We start from the raw sequence: 19,537 nt of genomic DNA on the forward strand, positions 1-19,537 counted from the left end.
CTAACACATAAATATGTAGGTATATGCACATACAAAGTAGAGTACTAATATTGCTTGCATGCAAATATTTCATTTTATAATTACTTTTTATTTGTATATAGCGCCGCAAAATTCTGTAGCGCTTTATTTGTTAAATTACCTGTTATATAGTACCTTATAATATGTAAACATGAAACTTGTTTTTCTATTATAAATAATGTTTGTATCAAAAATGTATTCAAGAAACTTTTAATTTGAAAATAAATAAAAAATCTTTATCCTATGGAAAAACGTTACATAATTATTGTATAATTGTTGTATAACATTAAACATTATCAGCCACCGTGTTTACAGACGAGGGCAGCGTTTGATGGATAAGAGCTAAATAAATAGTTTCCTCAAGGTAACTATAGCCCTGCACCCTACACCAGACTTACATAACAGTGAGAACTTGCCTGCTGTGACACGGAGTGACATGTGACTTGTGTCCTGGCGCAGGAGCTGGTTTATAAAACGCAGCTCAGGAGACCCAAGTGTTGCAGTAGGACTCAAGATGAAGCTCTTTCTTCTCCTTGTGTTTGCCGGTCTTTGCTCTGCCCAATACAATCCTAACGTTAAAGCCGGCAGAACTTCTATCGTACACCTATTTGAATGGCGCTGGCCGGACATTGCAGCAGAATGTGAGCGATATTTAGGACCCAATGGGTTTGGAGGTGTCCAGGTAAGTCAGATTCCCACTACATATTTGTAATGTTATGCAGTATTGGGTCCAAAATATGTATCTGAGGGCCACAGTACAATTTTTTGTTCCTCTCACAGGGTATAGGGGCAAAACTATTATTAAAGGACCAGTCAACACAGTAGATTTGCATAATCAACAAATGCAAGATAACAAGACAATGCAATAGCACTTAGTCTGAACTTCAAATGAGTAGTAGATTGTTTTTCTGACAATTTTAAAAGTTATGTTTTTTTCCACTCCCCCTGTCCCATGTGACAGCCATCAGCCAATCACAAATGCATACACGTACCATGTGACAGCCATCAGCCATTCACAAATGCATACACACTTATTCTTGCACATGCTCAGTAGGAGCTGGTGACTCAAAAAGTTTAAATATAAAAATACGGTGCACATTTAGTTAATGGAAGTAAATTGGAAAGTTTTTTAAAATGGCATGATCTATCAGAATAATGAAAGTTTAATTTTGATTGAGTGTCCCTTTAAACACAAATATACTTTCTCATAGAAATTCATCTAATCAATGACTGCTTCTTCTATAGATCAAGAGATCTCCACATTGTTGCCCACCTCTTTGATAAAATACAATAAACGTCACAACTGGGAAATGAGATTTAAGCGCTTGATTGGTCAGTGTTGATATTTGTTGGGCGATGAGGGCTCAGATATATGCCATCTTACACAAATGCTACAGCTTTGTTCTCCATCTCTCACTTGCGTACAGGATCATCTTCTTTAGACATATCTGTGTTCTATCTATTGCACTCTATACACCACAGTATATTCTTTGAATTATGAATTGACAACATTTTCATGTTTGTACAATTTGTTGTTTGATTGTGGCAGCAGGTTACGTTAGGGGTTTCTCAGTTTCAAAATAATTTGGTGCTTGGGCCCAGGACAATACACAAATAGCTTCATCTAGATATGATACTCCTTGGCTCCTTCTTTTTGCTGTTACACAGATAGTGCCCTTAAAGTGATACTAAACCCACATTTTCTTTTATGTAAGTGGCAAGAGTCCATGAGTTAGTGACGTATGGGATATACATTCCTACCAGAAGGGGGCAAAGTTTCCCAAACCTCAAATGCCTATAAATACACCTCCCACCTTACTCATACCTCAGTTTTACAAACTTTGCCTCCTTAGAAGGTGGTGAAGCATGATATGCTTGATTTCTTCTGTGAAAGGCACTTCTAAGCATATTGAAGCCCAGTTCCTCTCTAAGTACAGTGTTTGTCTGAGGGATGTGAAGGGAGTATTGCCTGATGATGTCATGTTTTAGCCTATGGGAAATCTATTCTAGGGCTCTCTGTAAATTCGGTTCAAGGGATTCATCTGCTGCCTCCCTTTATAGATCGATAATATACTCTTGTACCATTACCTCTGCTAATATGTTTCAGTACTGGTTTAGCTGTATGCTATATACTCTTGTACCATTACCTCTGCTGATATGTTTCAGTACTGGTTTAGCTGTCTGCTATATACTCTTGTACCATTACCTCTGCTGATACGTTTCAGTACTGGTTTAGCTGTCTGCTATATACTCCTCTACCATTACCTCTGCTGATATGTTTCAGTACTGGTTTAGCTGTCTGCTATATACTCCTCTACCATTACCTCTGCTGATATGTTTCAGTACTGGTTTAGCTGTCTGCTATATACTCTTGTACCATTACCTCTGCTGATACGTTTCAGTACTGGTTTAGCTGTCTGCTATATACTCGTGTACCATTACCTCTGCTGATATGTTTCAGTACTGGTTTAGCTGTCTGCTATATACTCTTCTACCATTACCTCTGCTGATATGTTTCAGTACTGGTTTAGCTGTCTGCTATATACTCTTGTACCATTACCTCTGCTGATATGTTTCAGTACTGGTTTAGCTGTCTGCTATATACTCCTCTACCATTACCTCTGCTGATATGTTTCAGTACTGGTTTAGCTGTCTGATATATACTCCTCTACCATTACCTCTGCTGATATGTTTCAGTACTGGTTTAGCTGTCTGCTATATACTCCTCTACCATTACCTCTGCTGATACGTTTCAGTACTGGTTTAGCTGTCTGCTATATACTCCTCTACCATTACCTCTGCTGATATGTTTCAGTACTGGTTTAGCTGTCTGCTATATACTCCTCTACCATTACCTCTGCTGATATGTTTCAGTACTGGTTTAGCTGTCTGCTATATACTCTTGTACCATTACCTCTGCTGATACGTTTCAGTACTGGTTTAGCTGTCTGCTATATACTCGTGTACCATTACCTCTGCTGATATGTTTCAGTACTGGTTTAGCTGTCTGCTATATACTCTTCTACCATTACCTCTGCTGATATGTTTCAGTACTGGTTTAGCTGTCTGCTATATACTCTTGTACCATTACCTCTGCTGATATGTTTCAGTACTGGTTTAGCTGTCTGCTATATACTCTTGTACCATTACCTCTGCTGATCTGTTTCAGTAGTGGTTTAGCTGTCTGCTATATACTCTTGTACCATTACGTCTGCTGATATGTTTCAGTACTGGTTTAGCTGTCTGCTATATACTCTTGTACCATTACCTCTGCTGATATGTTTCAGTACTGGTTTAGCTGTCTGCTATATACTCGTGTACCATTACCTCTGCTGATACGTTTCAGTACTGGTTTGCCTGTCTGCTATATACTCTTGTACCATTACCTCTGCTGATACGTTTCAGTACTGGTTTAGCTGTCTACTATATACTCTTGTACCATTACCTCTGCTGATACATTTCAGTACTGGTTTAGCTGTCTGCTATATACTCTTGTACCATTACCTCTGCTGATACGTTTCAGTACTGGTTTAGCTGTCTGCTATATACTCTTATACCATTACCTCTGCTGATATGTTTCAGTACTGGTTTGCCTGTCTGCTATATACTCTTGTACCATTACCTCTGCTTATATGTTTCAGTACTGGTTTAGCTGTCTGCTATATACTCGTGTACCATTACCTCTGCTGATATGTTTCAGTACTGGTTTAGCTGTCTGCTATATACTCCTCTACCATTACCTCTGCTGATATGTTTCAGTACTGGTTTAGCTGTCTGCTAAATACTCTTGTACCATTACCTCTGCTGATTTAGCTGTCTGCTATATACTCTTGTACCATTACCTCTGCTGATATGTTTCAGTACTGGTTTAGCTGTCTGCTAAATACTCTTGTACCATTACCTCTGCTGCTATGTTTCAGTAGTGGTTTAGCTGTCTGCTATATACTCGTGTACCATTACCTCTGCTGATATGTTTCAGTACTGGTTTAGCTGTCTGCTATATACTCTTGTACCATTACCTCTGCTGATATGTTTCAGTACGGGTTTAGCTGTCTGCTATATACTCTTGTACCATTACGTCTGCTGATATGTTTCAGTACTGGTTTAGCTGTCTGCTATATACTCTTGTACCATTACCTCTGCTGATACGTTTCAGTACTGGTTTAGCTGTCTGCTATATACTCTTGTACCATTACCTCTGCTGATACGTTTCAGTACTGGTTTAGCTGTCTGCTATATACTTGTGTACCATTACCTCTGCTGATATGTTTCAGTACTGGTTTAGCTGTCTGCTATATACTCTTCTACCATTACCTCTGCTGATATGTTTCAGTACTGGTTTAGCTGTCTGCTATATACTCTTGTACCATTACCTCTGCTGATATGTTTCAGTACTGGTTTAGCTGTCTGCTTTATACTCTTCTACCATTACCTCTGCTGATATGTTTCAGTACTGGTTTAGCTGTCTGCTATATACTCTTGTACCATTACCTCTGCTGATATGTTTCAGTACTGGTTTAGCTGTCTGCTATATACTCTTGTACCATTACCTCAGCTGATATGTTTCAGTACTGGTTTAGCTGTCTGCTATATACTCTTGTACCATTACCTCTGCTGATATGTTTCAGTACTGGTTTAGCTGTCTGCTATATACTCTTGTACCATTACCTCTGCTGATACGTTTCAGTACTGGTTTAGCTGTCTGCTATATACTCGTGTACCATTACCTCTGCTGATATGTTTCAGTACTGGTTTAGCTGTCTGCTATATACTCTTGTACCATTACCTCTGCTGATATGTTTCAGTACTGGTTTAGCCGTCTGCTATATACTCTTGTACCATTGCCTCTGCTGATATGTTTCAGTACTGGTTTAGCTGTCTGCTATATACTCTTGTACCATTACCTCTGCTGATATGTTTCAGTACTGGTTTAGCCGTCTGCTATATACTCTTGTACCATTACCTCTGCTGATACGTTTCAGTACTGGTTTAGCTGTCTGCTATATACTCTTGTACCATTACCTCTGCTGATATGTTTCAGTACTGGTTTAGCTGTCTGCTATATACTCTTGTACCATTACCTCTGCTGATATGTTTCAGTACTGGTTTAGCTGTCTGCTATATACTCTTGTACCATTACCTCTGCTGATATGTTTCAGTACTGGTTTAGCTGTCTGCTATATACTCTTGTACCATTATCTCTGCTGATATGTTTCAGTACTGGTTTGGCTGTCTGCTAGATGTGGATGGGTGTCTTACACGGTAAGTATATACTTTTATTATATAAGACGCTCTCAGCTATGGATTGGGCTACTAAAGATTTCCAAAAGACTTCTAATCTATTTGTTATTTTTTCTGGTTCCAGGAAAGGTCAGAAAGCCTCTACCATTTTTCAGGCATCATGGTTGAAACTTTTAATTCACAAAGCTTATTTGGAGGCGGGGCAGTCTCCGTCTCAGCGAATTACAGCTCATTCGATTAGATCAGTTGTCACTTCTTAGGCTTTCAAGAATGAAGCTTCAGTTGATCAAATTTGCAAAGCAGCAACTTGGTCTTGTTTGAATACATTTACTAAATTTTACCATTTTGATGTTTCTGCTTCTTCTGAAGCTGCCTTTGGTAGAAAGGTTCTTCAGGCAGCTGTCTTAGTTTGATTCTAGTGCCTTTTGATTTGAGTTTTTTTAAATTTTTAAGGAAACTTAATTATTTTTTCTGATTTAATTTGGCAAGAGTCCATGAGACCCACCCTATTTTTTGTGGTTATGATTTTTTTGAATAATGCACATTATTTTTCCAGTTCCTCTTTTTGTATGCTTTTTACTCCCATTTTTACACCTCACTACTTGGCTATAAGTTAAACTGAGGTATGGGTGAGGTGGGAGGTGTTTTTATAGGCATTTGATGTTTGGGAAACTTTGCCCCCTTCTGGTAGGAATGTATATCCCATACGTCACTATCTCATGGACTCTTGCCACTATGAAATAAATGAATTTATCAGGTAAGTTCTTCCATAAATTATGTGAGTTTTTTTTGTGATTTAGATAGAACAGCAATTTTAAGCAAATTTCTGATTTACTCCTATTATTTTTTTCTTTGTTTTCTTGCTATCTTTATTTAAAAAGCATGAATGTAAAGCATAGGAGCCGGCCATTTTTGGTTAAAAAACCTGGGTTATGCTTGCTTATTGGTGACTAAATGTCTGCTATCAATAAGCAAGCACTATCCATGGTGCTGAACTTAAAATGGGCCGGCTCCTAAGCATTACTTTCCTGCTTTTTAAATAAAGATAGCAAGAGAACGAAGAAAAATTAATAGGAGTAAATTAGAAAGTTTCTTAAAATTGCTGCTCTGTCTGAATCACGAAAAAGCAACTGGGTTTAGTGTCCCTTTAAGATACCTGGTCTGTATTTACACACTTGCATAGCATGTAATAAAGGGGACAGTAACCTCACATGCAAGTACCACTTATATCCCATATAGCATACAAAACTGAGAACAGATATATAGCCAGCGAGAGAATATGTGTAGTCTGTAATGGGGCAGGTAACCTACACACCTATAAACTACCTATAGACTCTCTACTGTGTATGACTGATTCAGTTACCATAATAGATTTATGCCAATAAGGGGTGGGGATTGTCCATCTGTCCTGTTTGGGTTGGATGTGGCTGACACCTCAGATAACAATAATTCACAACTTTATCTTACAGATTTCTCCACCAAATGAGAACATCATTATCAGCAACCCCTACAGACCATGGTACGAGAGATACCAACCAGTGAGCTACAAGCTTTGCTCCCGCTCTGGGACTGAGCAACAGTTCCGTGACATGGTGACCCGCTGTAACAATGTTGGGGTAAGAATATTTCTGACAGTCAGAAGGAAGGAGGGGAGGATATAATTATATTTGGCACCTTCAGCGGCAGTTCCTAGGCTGAAGTTGATGGGATCCACACATAAAGATATTCCTATAAAAATGTTGTAAAGAACCAGTTCTTACCTAATTACTGCAACTCATTGACAGCCCATACACTGAGCCCAACCCAGTGACAGCCCATACACTGAGCCCAACCCAGTGACAGCCCATACACTGAGCCCAACCCAGTGACAGCCCATACACTGAGCCCAACCCAGTGACAGCCCATACACTGAGCCCAACCCAGTGACAGCCCATACACTGAGCCCAACCCAGTGACAGCCCATACACTGAGCCCAACCCAGTGACAGCCCATACACTGAGCCCAACCCAGTGACAGCCCATACACTGAGCCCAACCCAGTGACAGCCCATACACTGAGCCCAACCCAGTGACAGCCCATACACTGAGCCCAACCCAGTGACAGCCCATACACTGAGCCCAACCCAGTGACAGCCCATACACTGAGCCCAACCCAGTGACAGCCCATACACTGAGCCCAACCCAGTGACACCTCCATACACTGAGCCCAACCCAGTGACACCTCCATACACTGAGCCCAACCCAGTGACACCTCCATACACTGAGCCCAACCCAGTGACACCTCCATACACTGAGCCCAACCCAGTGACACCTCCATACACTGAGCCCAACCCAGTGACACCTCCATACACTGAGCCCAACCCAGTGACACCTCCATACACTGAGCCCAACCCAGTGACACCTCCATACACTGAGCCCAACCCAGTGACACCTCCATACACTGAGCCCAACCCAGTGACACCTCCATACACTGAGCCCAACCCAGTGACACCTCCATACACTGAGCCCAACCCAGTGACACCTCCATACACTGAGCCCAACCCAGTGACACCTCCATACACTGAGCCCAACCCAGTGACACCTCCATACACTGAGCCCAACCCAGTGACACCTCCATACACTGATCCCAACCCAGTGACACCTCCATACACTGATCCCAACCCAGTGACACCTCCATACACTGATCCCAACCCAGTGACACCTCCATACACTGAGCCCAACCCAGTGACACCTCCATACACTGAGCCCAACTCAGTGACACCTCCATACACTGAGCCCAGTGACACCTCCATACAGTGATCACAGTGACACCTCATACTTTGACTGCAGATGATTTTGTGACTGTACTTGATAAAGGTCCATCTCATTGTTGCTTTAGTGGTGAGAGCGTGGGGCATGGAGTCTCAGATCACATTATTTTGGCTTCACTACAAAAAGCTACACTTGACCATTTCATCTAAATAAAATCTTTGTTTCTAATTATAATAATTTCTAGGTTTACATCTATGTTGATGCTATTATCAACCATATGTGTGGATCTGCTGGTGGTTCTGGGACACACGCTACATGTGGAAGCTATTTCAATACTGGAACCAAGGAATTCTCAGGTGTACCCTACTCCAACCTGGATTTTAACGATGCAAAATGCTCAACCTCAAATGGGGAAATTCAGAACTATGGTGACAAATATCAGGTATTTTACTAATGACAGGGACTTGTTTTTTGGGCTCGGTTCTGCTAGGGCCACAGTGTACTAATGACAGTGACATGTTTATGTGCTCAGTTCTGCTAGGGCCACAGTGTTCTAATGACAGTGACATGTTTATAGGCTCAGTCCCTGCTAGGGCCACAGTGTTCTAATGACAGTGACATGTTTATGTACTCAGTGCCTGCTAGGGTCACAGTGTACTAATGACAGTGACATGTTTATGTACTCAGTCCCTGCTAGGGTCACAGTGTACTAATGACAGTGACATGTTTATGTACTCAGTCCCTGCTAGGGCCACAGTGTACTAATGACAGTGACATGTTTATAGGCTCAGTCCCTGCTAGGGTCACAGTGTACTAATGACAGTGACATGTTTATGTGCTCAGTCCCTGCTAGGGTCACAGTGTACTAATGACAGTGACATGTTTATGTGCTCAGTCCCTGCTAGGGTCACAGTGTACTAATGACAGTGACATGTTTATGTGCTCAGTCCCTGCTAGGGCCACATTGTAGTAATGACATTGACATATGTATGTGCTCAGTCCCTGCTAGGACCGCAGTGTACTAATGACAGTGACATGTGTATGGGCGCAGTGCCTGGAACGGTTCCTGTGTACTAATGACAATTACATGTTTATAGGTTCAGTCCCTGCTAGGGCCACACTGTGCTTAAGGTTTTAGATTTTAATTGCGTTACAATTATTCTATTCTAACAGGTCAGGAATTGTCGCCTTGTGGGTCTCCTGGATTTGGCTCTGGAAAAAGATTATGTCCGTGGGAAGATTGCTGCTTTCATGAACAACCTGATCAGTATTGGAGTGGCCGGGTTCAGACTGGATGCTGCTAAGCACATGTGGCCCGGAGACATCCAGGCAATCACAAGCAGACTCAATAACCTGAACACACAGTGGTTCCCTAGTGGTAGCCGACCCTTCATCTTCCAGGAGGTAACAAACTTAATGGTTGCTGCCCCTCATTGTGATGTTTTTGGGGGACAATATTTTATTACGTATAGACCTATGATCCAATGAAAACATTCAGCTCTCTGATTAACTCTGTCTTCTTTGTTAAATGGTGTTTACTATGCGCTGACAAACATCCCTATTTGTGTAACTGTCTGGAGGAGAGGTTAAATGTGATGTCACAAGAAGTATAGACAAAATGTGAGATAATTATAGGGATGCTTAGTCATAGAGTAGAAATATCTATGGCAAGGGAGCACTGCACTCTAGGACAGTTCCTCTAAACTACAAGATAAAGCCATATATTATAGAGGAATTACATTTCACTTAGATGGCTTTGTCACCTCTTTTGTAAGTGATCAGTTGACCTGTTCATGTGGTTTGGTAACTGTTAATGTAGGAATGAAGAAACACTCTTCCTGCCTCATACGGGGACTAGATATAATTTAGTAGTTGTAACGCTTTTCATGGTCTCAATGGTAGGTGATTGATTTGGGTGGAGAGGCCATTTCAGCAAGTGAATATTATGGAAATGGACGCATCACAGAATTCAAATATGGTGCTAAACTCGGAAATGTCATCCGCAAGTGGAATGGAGAAAAGATGTCGTATCTGAAGTAAGTGAGAAGCTGTAGATACTATAAGTGGACAGCATAAACCCTGTATTTACAACTCTGTCTCTGTAGGAACTGGGGAGAAGGCTGGGGCTTCATGCCAACTGACAGAGCCTTGGTGTTTGTAGACAATCACGATAACCAGAGGGGTCACGGTGCAGGAGGCGCATCAATCCTCACCTTCTGGGATGCTCGGTAAGGGGTACAGTCTATTAGTATAACCTATCTAGTGTGACTGGTTTGCCACTAATAGACGTTTCCCTCTTTCAGTCTATACAAGATGGGAGTCGGCTTCATGTTGGCGCATCCCTATGGGTTTACACGGGTCATGTCCAGTTACCGCTGGCCTAGGAGCTTTGTGAATGGGAAGGTAAGATCCAGGGTTCTGTTTTATCATTTAGCTTCTTACCCTTTCCATGAATCCATGTTAAAGGGATATGAAACCCAAACGTTTTCTGATTCAGACAGAGCATACAATTCCATGATATTTTGTGATGAAGAGATACCTAGGAAGGCATATGGAGCAGTTCATGGCAGGAAATAGTGCTGCCCTCTAGTGCTCTTGCAAATGGATAACATTTTAGCAAAACTGTTGCCATATAGTGCTCCAGGAACGGGCCGGCTCCTAATCACACTCACCTGCTTTCAAACAAAAGATACCAAGAGAACGAAGAAAAATGTAAAGTTGTTTAAGATTGCTGCTCTATCTGAATCGTGAAAGAACATTTTTGGATTTTGTATCCCTTTAATATCAAGCTACATTTTAATATTAATGCTAAGCTTCATTTCTAACCATCATCTGGCCAAAAACAATGACTAAAAGCCGGTGGTGTGCACCTTGCTTGACTTACTGTATTTACCAGAAATTCCCCAAAATTATATTACTGTTGTTTTCTAAGGTAAGGTCAGTAGGTGCTGGGTGTAAGGTCAGTAGGTGCTGGGTGTAAGGTCAGTAGGTGCTGGGTGTAAGGTCAGTAGGTGCTGGGTGTAAGGTCAGTAGGTACTGGGTGTAAGGTCAGTAGGTGCTGGGTGTAAGGTCAGTAGGTGCTGGGTGTAAGGTCAGTAGGTACTGGGTGTAAGGTCAGTAGGTACTGGGTGTAAGGTCAGTAGGTGCTGGGTGTAAGGTCAGTAGGTGCTGGGTGTAAGGTCAGTAGGTGCTGGGTGTAAGGTCAGTAGGTGCTGGGTATAAGGTCAGTAGGTGCTGGGTGTAAGGTCAGTAGGTGCTGGGTGTAAGGTCAGTAGGTGCTGGGTGTAAGGTCAGTAGGTGCTGGGTGTAAGGTCAGTAGGTGCTGGGTGTAAGGTCAGAAGGTGCTGGGTGTAAGGTCAGTAGGTGCTGGGTGTAAGGTCAGTAGGTGCTGGGTGTAAGGTCAGTAGGTGCTGGGTGTAAGGTCAGTAGGTGCTGGGTGTAAGGTCAGTAGGTGCTGGGTGTAAGGTCAGTAGGTGCTGGGTGTAAGGTCAGTAGGTGCTGGGTGTAAGGTCAGTAGGTGCTGGGTGTAAGGTCAGTAGGTGCTGGGTGTAAGGTCAGTAGGTGCTGGGTGTATAGGAAGAGGTATTAGCAGCAGGTAAGGTCAGTAGGTGCTGGGTGTATAGGAAGAGGTATTAGCAGCAGGTAAGGTCAGTAGATGCTGGGTGTATAGGAAGAGCTATTAGCAGCAGGTAAGGTCAGTAGGTGCTGGGTGTATAGGAAGAGGTATTAGCAGCAGGTAAGGTCAGTAGGTGCTGGGTGTATAGGAAGAGGTATTAGCAGCAGGTAAGGTCAGTAGGTGCTGGGTGTATAGGAAGAGGTATTAGCAGCAGGTAAGGTCAGTAGGTGCTGGGTGTATAGGAAGAGGTATTAGCAGCAGGTTACGTCAGTAGGTGCTGGGTGTATAGGAAGAGGTATTAGCAGCAGGTAAGGTCAGTAGGTACTGGGTGTATAGGAAGAGGTGTTAGCAGCAGGTAAGGTCAGTAGGTGCTGAGTGTATAGGAAGAGGTATTAGTAGCAGGTAAGGTCAGTAGGTGCTGGGTGTATAGGAAGAGATATTAGCAGCAGGTAAGGTCAGTAGGTGCTGGGTGTATAGGAAGAGGTATTAGCAGCAGGCAAGGTCAGTAGGTGCTGGGTGTATAGGTAGAGATATTAGCAGCAGGTAAGGTCAGTAGGTGCTAGGTGTATAGGAAGAGGTATTAGCAGCAGGTAAGGTCAGTAGGTGCTGGGTGTATAGGAAGAGGTATTAGCAGCAGGTAAGGTCAGTAGGTGCTGGGTGTATAGGAAGAGATATTAGCAGCAGGTAAGGTCAGTAGGTGCTGGGTGTATAGGAAGAGATATTAGCAGCAAGTAAGGTCAGTAGGGTGCTGGGTGTATAGGAAGAGATATTAGCAGCAGGTAAGGTCAGTAGGTGCTGGGTGTATAGGAAGAGATATTAGCAGCAGGTAAGGTCAGTAGGTGCTGGGTGTATAGGAAGAGGTATTAGCAGCAGATAAGGTCAGTAGGTGCTTGTTGTATAGGAAGAGGTATTAACAGCAGGTAAGGTCAGTAGGTGCTGGGTGTATAGGAAGAGGTATTAGCAGCAGATAAGGTCAGTAGTGTGCTGGGTGTATAGGAAGAGGTATTAGCAGCAGTTAAGGTCAGTAGGGTGCTGGGTGTATAGGAAGAGGTATTAGCAGCAGGTAAGGTCAGTAGGTGCTGGGTGTATAGGAAGAGGTATTAGCAGCAGTTAAGGTCAGTAGGGTGCTGGGTGTATAGGAAGAGGTATAAGCAGCATGTAAGGTCAGTAGGTGCTGGGTGTATAGGAAGAGGTATTAGCAGCAGGTAAGGTCAGTAGGTGCTGGGTGTATAGGAAGGGTTATTAGCAGCAGGTAAGGTCAGTAGGTACTGGGTGTATAGGAAGAGGTATTAGCAGCTGGTAAGGTCAGTAGGTGCTGGGTGTATATGAAGAGGTATTAGCAGTTGGTAAGGTCAGTAGGTGCTGGGTGTATAGGAAGAGGTATTAGCAGCAGGGAAGGTCAGTAGGTGCTGGGTGTATAGGAAGAGGTATTAGCAGCAGGTAAGGTCAGTAGGTGCTGAGTATATAGGAAGAGGTATCAGCAGCAGGTAAGGTCAGTAGGTGCTGGGTGTATAGGAAGAGGTATTAGCAGCTGGTAAGGTCAGTAGGTGCTGGGTGTATAGGAAGAGGTATTAGCAGCTGGTAAGGTCAGTAGGTGCTGGGTGTATAGGAAGAGGTATAAGCAGCAGGTAAGGTCAGTAGGTGCTGGGTGTATATGAAGAGGTATTAGCAGTAGGTAAGGTCAGTAGGTGCTGAGTATATAGGAAGAGGTATTAGCAGCAGGTAAGGTCAGTAGGTTCTGGGTGTATAGGAAGAGGTATTAGCAGCAGGTAAGGTCAGTTGGTGCTGGGTGTATAGGAAGAGGTATTAGCAGCAGGTAAGGTCAGTAGGTGCTGGGTGTATAGGAAGAGGTATTAGCAGCAGGTAAGGTCAGTAGGTGCTGGGTGTATAGGAAGAGGTATTAGCAGCACGCAAGGTCAGTAGGTGCTGGGTGTATAGGAAGAGGTATTAGCAGCAGGGAAGGTCAGTAGGTACTGGATGTATAGGTAGAGGTATTAGCAGCAGGTAAGGTCAGTAGGTGCTGGGTGTATAGGAAGAGGTATTAGCAGCAGGTAAGGTCAGTAGGTGCTGGGTGTATAGGAAGAGGTATTAGCAGCAGGTAAGGTCAGTAGGTACTGGGTGTATAGGAAGAGGTGTTAGCAGCAGGTAAGGTCAGTAGGTGCTGGGTGTATAGGAAGAGGTATTAGTAGCAGGTAAGGTCAGTAGGTGCTGGGTGTATAGGAAGAGATATTAGCAGCAGGTAAGGTCAGTAGGTGCTGGGTGTATAGGAAGAGGTACTAGCAGCAGGTAAGGTCCGTAGGTGCTGGGTGTATAGGTAGAGATATTAGCAGCAGGTAAGGTCAGTAGGTGCTAGGTGTATAGGAAGAGGTATTAGCAGCAGGTAAGGTCAGTAGGTGCTGAGTATATAGGAAGAGATATTAGCAGCAGGTAAGGTCAGTAGGTGCTGGGTGTATAGGAAGAGGTATTAGCAGCAGATAAGGTCAGTAGGTGCTTGTTGTATAGGAAGAGGTATTAACAGCAGGTAAGGTCAGTAGGTGCTGGGTGTATAGGAAGAGGTATTAGCAGCAGGTAAGGTCAGTAGGTGCTGGGTGTATAGGAAGAGATATTAGCAGCAGGTAAGGTCAGTAGGTGCTGGGTGTATAGGAAGAGGTATTAGCAGCAGGTAAGGTCAGTAGGTGCTGGGTGTATAGGAAGAGGTATTAGCAGCAGGTAAGGTCAGTAGGTGCTGGGTGTATAGGAAGAGGTATTAGCAGCAGATAAGGTCAGTAGGTGCTTGTTGTATAGGAAGAGGTATTAACAGCAGGTAAGGTCAGTAGGTGCTGGGTGTATAGGAAGAGGTATTAGCAGCAGATAAGGTCAGTAGGTGCTTGTTGTATAGGAAGAGGTATTAACAGCAGGTAAGGTCAGTAGGTGCTGGGTGTATAGGAAGAGGTATTAGCAGCAGTTAAGGTCAGTAGGGTGCTGGGTGTATAGGAAGAGGTATAAGCAGCATGTAAGGTCAGTAGGTGCTGGGTGTATAGGAAGAGGTATTAGCAGCAGGTAAGGTCAGTAGGTGCTGGGTGTATAGGAAGGGTTATTAGCAGCAGGTAAGGTCAGTAGGTACTGGGTGTATAGGAAGAGGTATTAGAAGCAGGTAAGGTCAGTAGTTGCTGGGTGTATAGGAAGAGGTATTAGCAGCAGGTAAGGTCAGTAGGTGCTGGGTGTATAGGAAAAGATATTAGCAGCAGGTAAGGTCAGTAGGTGATGGGTGTATAGGAAGAGGTATTAGCAGCAGGTAAGGTCAGTAGGTGCTGGGTGTATAGGAAGAGGTATTAGCAGCAGGTATGGTCAGTAGGTGCTGGGTGTATAGGAAGAGGTATTAGCAGCAGGTACGGTCAGTAGGTGCTGGGTGTATAGGAAGAGGTATTAGCAGCAGGTAAGGTCAGTAGGTGCTGGGTGTATAGGAAGAGGTATTAGCAGCAGGTAAGGTCAGTAGTTGCTGAGTGTATAGGAAGAGGTATTAGCAGCAGGTAAGGTCAGTAGGTTCTGGGTGTATAGGAAGAGGTATTAGCAGCAGGTAAGGTCAGTAGTTGCTGGGTGTATAGGAAGATGTATTAGCAGCAGGGAAGGTCAGTAGGTGCTGGGTGTATAGGAAGTGGTATTAGCAGCAGGTAAGGTCAGTAGGTGCTGGGTGTATAGGAAGTGGTATTAGCAGCAGGTAAGGTCAGTAGGTGCTGGGTGTATAGGAAGTGGTATTAGCAGCAGGTAAGGTCAGTAGGTGCTGGGTGTATAGGAAGAGGTATTAGCAGCAGGTAAGGTCAGTAGGTGCTGAGTATATAGGAAGAGGTATCAGCAGCAGGTAAGGTCAGTAGGTGCTGGGTGTATAGGAAGAGGTATTAGCAGCTGGTAAGGTCAGTAGGTGCTGGGTGTATAGGAAGAGGTATTAGCAGCTGGTAAGGTCAGTAGGTGCTGGGTGTATAGGAAGAGGTATTAGCAGTAGGTAAGGTCAGTAGGTGCTGGGTGTATATGAAGAGGTATTAGCAGTAGGTAAGGTCAGTAGGTGCTGAGTATATAGGAAGAGGTATTAGCAGCAGGTAAGGTCAGTAGGTTCTGGGTGTATAGGAAGAGGTATTAGCAGCAGGTAAGGTCAGTTGGTGCTGGGTGTATAGGAAGAGGTATTAGCAGCAGGTAAGGTCAGTAGGTGCTGGGTGTATAGGAAGAGGTATTAGCAGCAGGTAAGGTCAGTAGGTGCTGGGTGTATAGGAAGAGGTATTAGCAGCACGCAAGGTCAGTAGGTGCTGGGTGTATAGGAAGAGGTATTAGCAGCAAGGAAGGTCAGTAGGTACTGGATGTATAGGTAGAGGTATTAGCAGCAGGTAAGGTCAGTAGGTGCTGGGTGTATAGGAAGAGGTATTAGCAGCAGGTAAGGTCAGTAGGTGCTGGTGTATAGGAAGAGGTATTAGCAGCAGGTAAGGTCAGTAGGTGCTGGGTGTATAGGAAGGGTTATTAGCAGCAGGTAAGGTCAGTAGGTACTGGGTGTATAGGAAGAGGTATTAGCAGCAGGTAAGGTCAGTAGGTACTGGGTGTATAGGAAGAGGTATTAGCAGCTGGTAAGGTCAGTAGGTGCTGGGTGTATATGAAGAGGTATTAGCAGTAGGTAAGGTCAGTAGGTGCTGGGTGTATAGGAAGAGGTATTAGCAGCAGGGAAGGTCAGTAGGTGCTGGGTGTATAGGAAGAGGTATTAGCAGCAGGGAAGGTCAGTAGGTGCTGGGTGTATAGGAAGAGGTATTAGCAGCAGGTAAGGTCAGTAGGTGCTGGGTGTATAGGAAGAGGTATTAGCAGCAGGTAAGGTCAGTAGGTGCTGAGTTTATAGGAAGAGGTATCAGCAGCAGGTAAGGTCAGTAGGTGCTGGGTGTATAGGAAGAGGTATTAGCAGCTGGTAAGGTCAGTAGGTGCTTGGTGTATAGGAAGAGGTATTAGCAGCTGGTAAGGTCAGTAGGTGCTGGGTGTATATGAAGAGGTATTAGCAGCAGGTAAGGTCAGTAGGTGCTGAGTATATAGGAAGAGGTATTAGCAGCAGGTAAGGTCAGTAGGTGCTGGGTGTATAGGAAGAGGTATTAGCAGCAGATAAGGTCAGTAGGTGCTGGGTGTATAGGAAGAGGTATTAGAAGCAGGTAAGGTCAGTAGGTGCTGGGTGTATAGGAAGAGGTATTAGCTGCAGGTAAGGTCAGTAGGTGCTGGGTGTATAGGTAGAGGTATTAGCAGCAGGGAAGGTCAGTAGGTGCTGGGTGTATAGGAAGAGGTATTAGCAGCAGGTAAGGTCAGTTGGTGCTGGGTGTATAGGAAGAGGTATTAGCAGCAGGTAAGGTCAGTAGGTGCTGGGTGTATAGGAAAGGTTATTAGCAGCTGGTAAGGTCAGTAGGTGCTGGTGTATAGGAAGAGGTATTAGCAGCAGGTAAGGTCAGTAGGTGCTTGGTGTATAAGAAGAGATATTAGCAGCAGGTAAGGTCAGTAGGTGCTGGGTGTATAGGAAGAGGTATTAACAGTAGGTAAGGTCAGTAGGTGCTGGGTGTATAGGAAGAGGTATTAGCAGCAGGTAAGGTCAGTAGGTGCTGGGTGTATAGGAAGAGGTATTAGCAGCAGGTAAGGTCAGTAGGTGCTGGGTGTATAGGAAGAGGTATTAGCAGCAGGTAAGGTCAGTAGGTGCTGGGTGTATAGGAAGAGGTATTAGCAGCAGGTAAGGTCAGTAGGTGCTGGGTGTATAGGAAGAGGTATTAGCAGCAGGTAAGGTCAGTAGGTGCTGGGTGTATAGGAAAAGATATTAGCAGCAGGTAAGGTCAGTAGGTGCTGGATGTATAGGAAGAGATATTAGCAGCAGGTAAGGTCAGTAGGTGCTGGGTGTATAGGAAGAGGTATTAGCAGCAGGTAAGGTCAGTAGGTGCTGGGTGTATAGGAAGAGATATTAGCAGCAGGTAAGGTCAGTAGGTGCTGGGTGTATAGGAAGAGGTATTAGCAGCAGGTAAGGTCAGTAGGTGCTGGGTGTATAGGAAGAGGTATTATCAGCAGGTAAGGTCAGTAGGTGCTGGGTGTATAGGAAGAGGCATTAGCAGCAGGTAAGGTCAGTAGGTGCTGGGTGTATATTAAGAGGTATTAGCAGCAGAAACAGTGAGGCTCTTATGTCATTTTATAGTATTAAGTGACATAAGAGCTACAGTGTTCCTGCTGCTAATACTTCTTCCTGTGCACCCAGAATCCTATTGACCTTACCTGCTGTGCTTCCGCTTTGTTTACCAACCTTTATATTTTGTGAAATAATTACAAAGTCTCTCAGGTTACTATGTAGCATTTGAGCCAGGAGAACCCATTCAGTTGTCTCTTTATTCTCTCTGGTTGTGTTCAGGATGTCAACGACTGGATCGGACCACCAAGAAACTCTGATGGCTCAACTAAGCCAGTCACAATTAATGCTGACTCCACTTGTGGCAATGACTGGGTCTGTGAACACCGATGGCGCCAGATCAAGTAAGGATTTGTATTTTTCCCTCTGTGTTGGGGCAGTATTATCACAGAGCATCATATATTTGCCATTCTGTCGTCTGTTCCTTCCTTTTTCTTACTTTATAGTTTATTAGCAGACCCTGTTGCTTACCCAGGATATTATGTCTTTGCAGGAACATGGTTATCTTTCGTAATGTAGTGAATGGGCAGGCCTTCGCCAACTGGTGGGACAATGGAGGAAACCAGATTGCTTTTGGACGTGGAAACAGAGGATTTATCATCTTTAACAATGAAAGCTAGTGAGTAATCTGTACATCTGGGCTGTTTATGTACCCTGATGATGCTTGAATGAGTGTGATTATACACGTGCTTTCATTCTATATCTATGAATTTGTTTTTTTATGTAATTCTTAGCCTTTATTTGAAGTTATTTTCTCTGCATTGAGTTTCTCACTACCTGGTATGCAGCTGCCATTTTCTACCTAAACAATCTTAAAAAATTGTTTGGCCACTTGTTCTGTCATTTAGTTATTTGTACAATGTTGTGCTCTGGATAAATTAGCCACACAAATCTGTGTCACTAACCTAACCTCTGTCCTGCAGTAACATGGATGTGACTTTGTTCACGGGTCTACCAGCTGGTACATATTGTGACGTCATCTCCGGACAGAAGGAAGGCACACGCTGCACTGGGACACAGATCTCTGTTGCAAGTAACGGCAACGCTCGCTTCCAGATTAGCAGCGCAGCTGAAGACCCATTTATTGCAATCCATGTTGATGCCAAGCTGTAGAGAGTTATATCAACACTATCAATAAACTGTATTGGTGCAAATGGTCTCTGATGTCTTGTTTTTAGTTTAATTATAATGTGTACATTTCCCCATCATCATGAAATGAGATAATATAGCTGCTGAGTCTGATGAGATCAGATTCTCATGCTCTAAATGTATCACATTATGGCAGTTTTTGACAACAAACCTAACATGAATACAATTTGTTGCTATTGTTGCACCTCTCTCACCCTCTGCCTTTGGTTCCAGTACATGCAATGAAGCCGATCTCACAAACATAACATTGTTAAGATCAGAACTGATGCTCTGAGACTGACTGCATTAAATAAACATTTTCTTTCATGAGTTAGACAGAACATATTAAACAACTTTGCAATTTCCTTTTATTATCAAATTTACTTCATTCACTTGGTATCCTTCATTGAAGGAGCAGCAATGCACTAATGGGAGCTAAATGCTGATTAGTGGCTGCACATACATGCCTCTTGTCATTCGCTTTCCTGATGTGCTCAGCTAGCTCTCAATAGTGCATTACGGTTTCATCAACAAAGAATACCAAAAGTACATTTCTTAACAGAAGTAAACAAGCTTTTTCTGACGTTACCCAAGGCACATACATGGACAATGTGTGATACAGCGCCC

The 19,537-nt window shown here is 43.5% G+C and overlaps 1 protein-coding gene across 1 annotated transcript; it reads left to right on the plus strand.

Annotated features, from left to right (window-relative positions):
- Positions 1–501: 501 nt before the first annotated feature.
- Positions 502–18,936, plus strand: LOC128641201 (pancreatic alpha-amylase). Its single transcript, XM_053693768.1, has 10 exons — positions 502–700; positions 6,729–6,875; positions 8,254–8,451; positions 9,183–9,413; positions 9,912–10,045; positions 10,115–10,237; positions 10,313–10,412; positions 18,005–18,126; positions 18,276–18,401; positions 18,706–18,936. The coding sequence occupies exons 1-10, from the start codon at positions 533–535 to the stop codon at positions 18,893–18,895; spliced, it is 1,539 nt and encodes a 512-aa protein (XP_053549743.1). The 5' UTR covers positions 502–532; the 3' UTR covers positions 18,896–18,936.
- Positions 18,937–19,537: the final 601 nt, after the last annotated feature.

Source organism: Bombina bombina, chromosome 10 (genome assembly GCF_027579735.1).
Source record: "Bombina bombina isolate aBomBom1 chromosome 10, aBomBom1.pri, whole genome shotgun sequence".
NCBI lineage: Eukaryota > Metazoa > Chordata > Amphibia > Anura > Bombinatoridae > Bombina > Bombina bombina.

Coding starts and splice junctions, on each gene's coding strand:
- LOC128641201 (XM_053693768.1), top strand. CDS start 533: ATGAAGCTCTTTCTTCTCCTTGTGTTTGCCGGTCTTTGCTCTGCCCAA. Junction 701..6,728: donor ATGGGTTTGGAGGTGTCCAG/GTAAGTCAGATT, acceptor TTTATCTTACAG/ATTTCTCCACCAAATGAGAA. Junction 10,046..10,114: donor GAAAAGATGTCGTATCTGAA/GTAAGTGAGAAG, acceptor CTGTCTCTGTAG/GAACTGGGGAGAAGGCTGGG.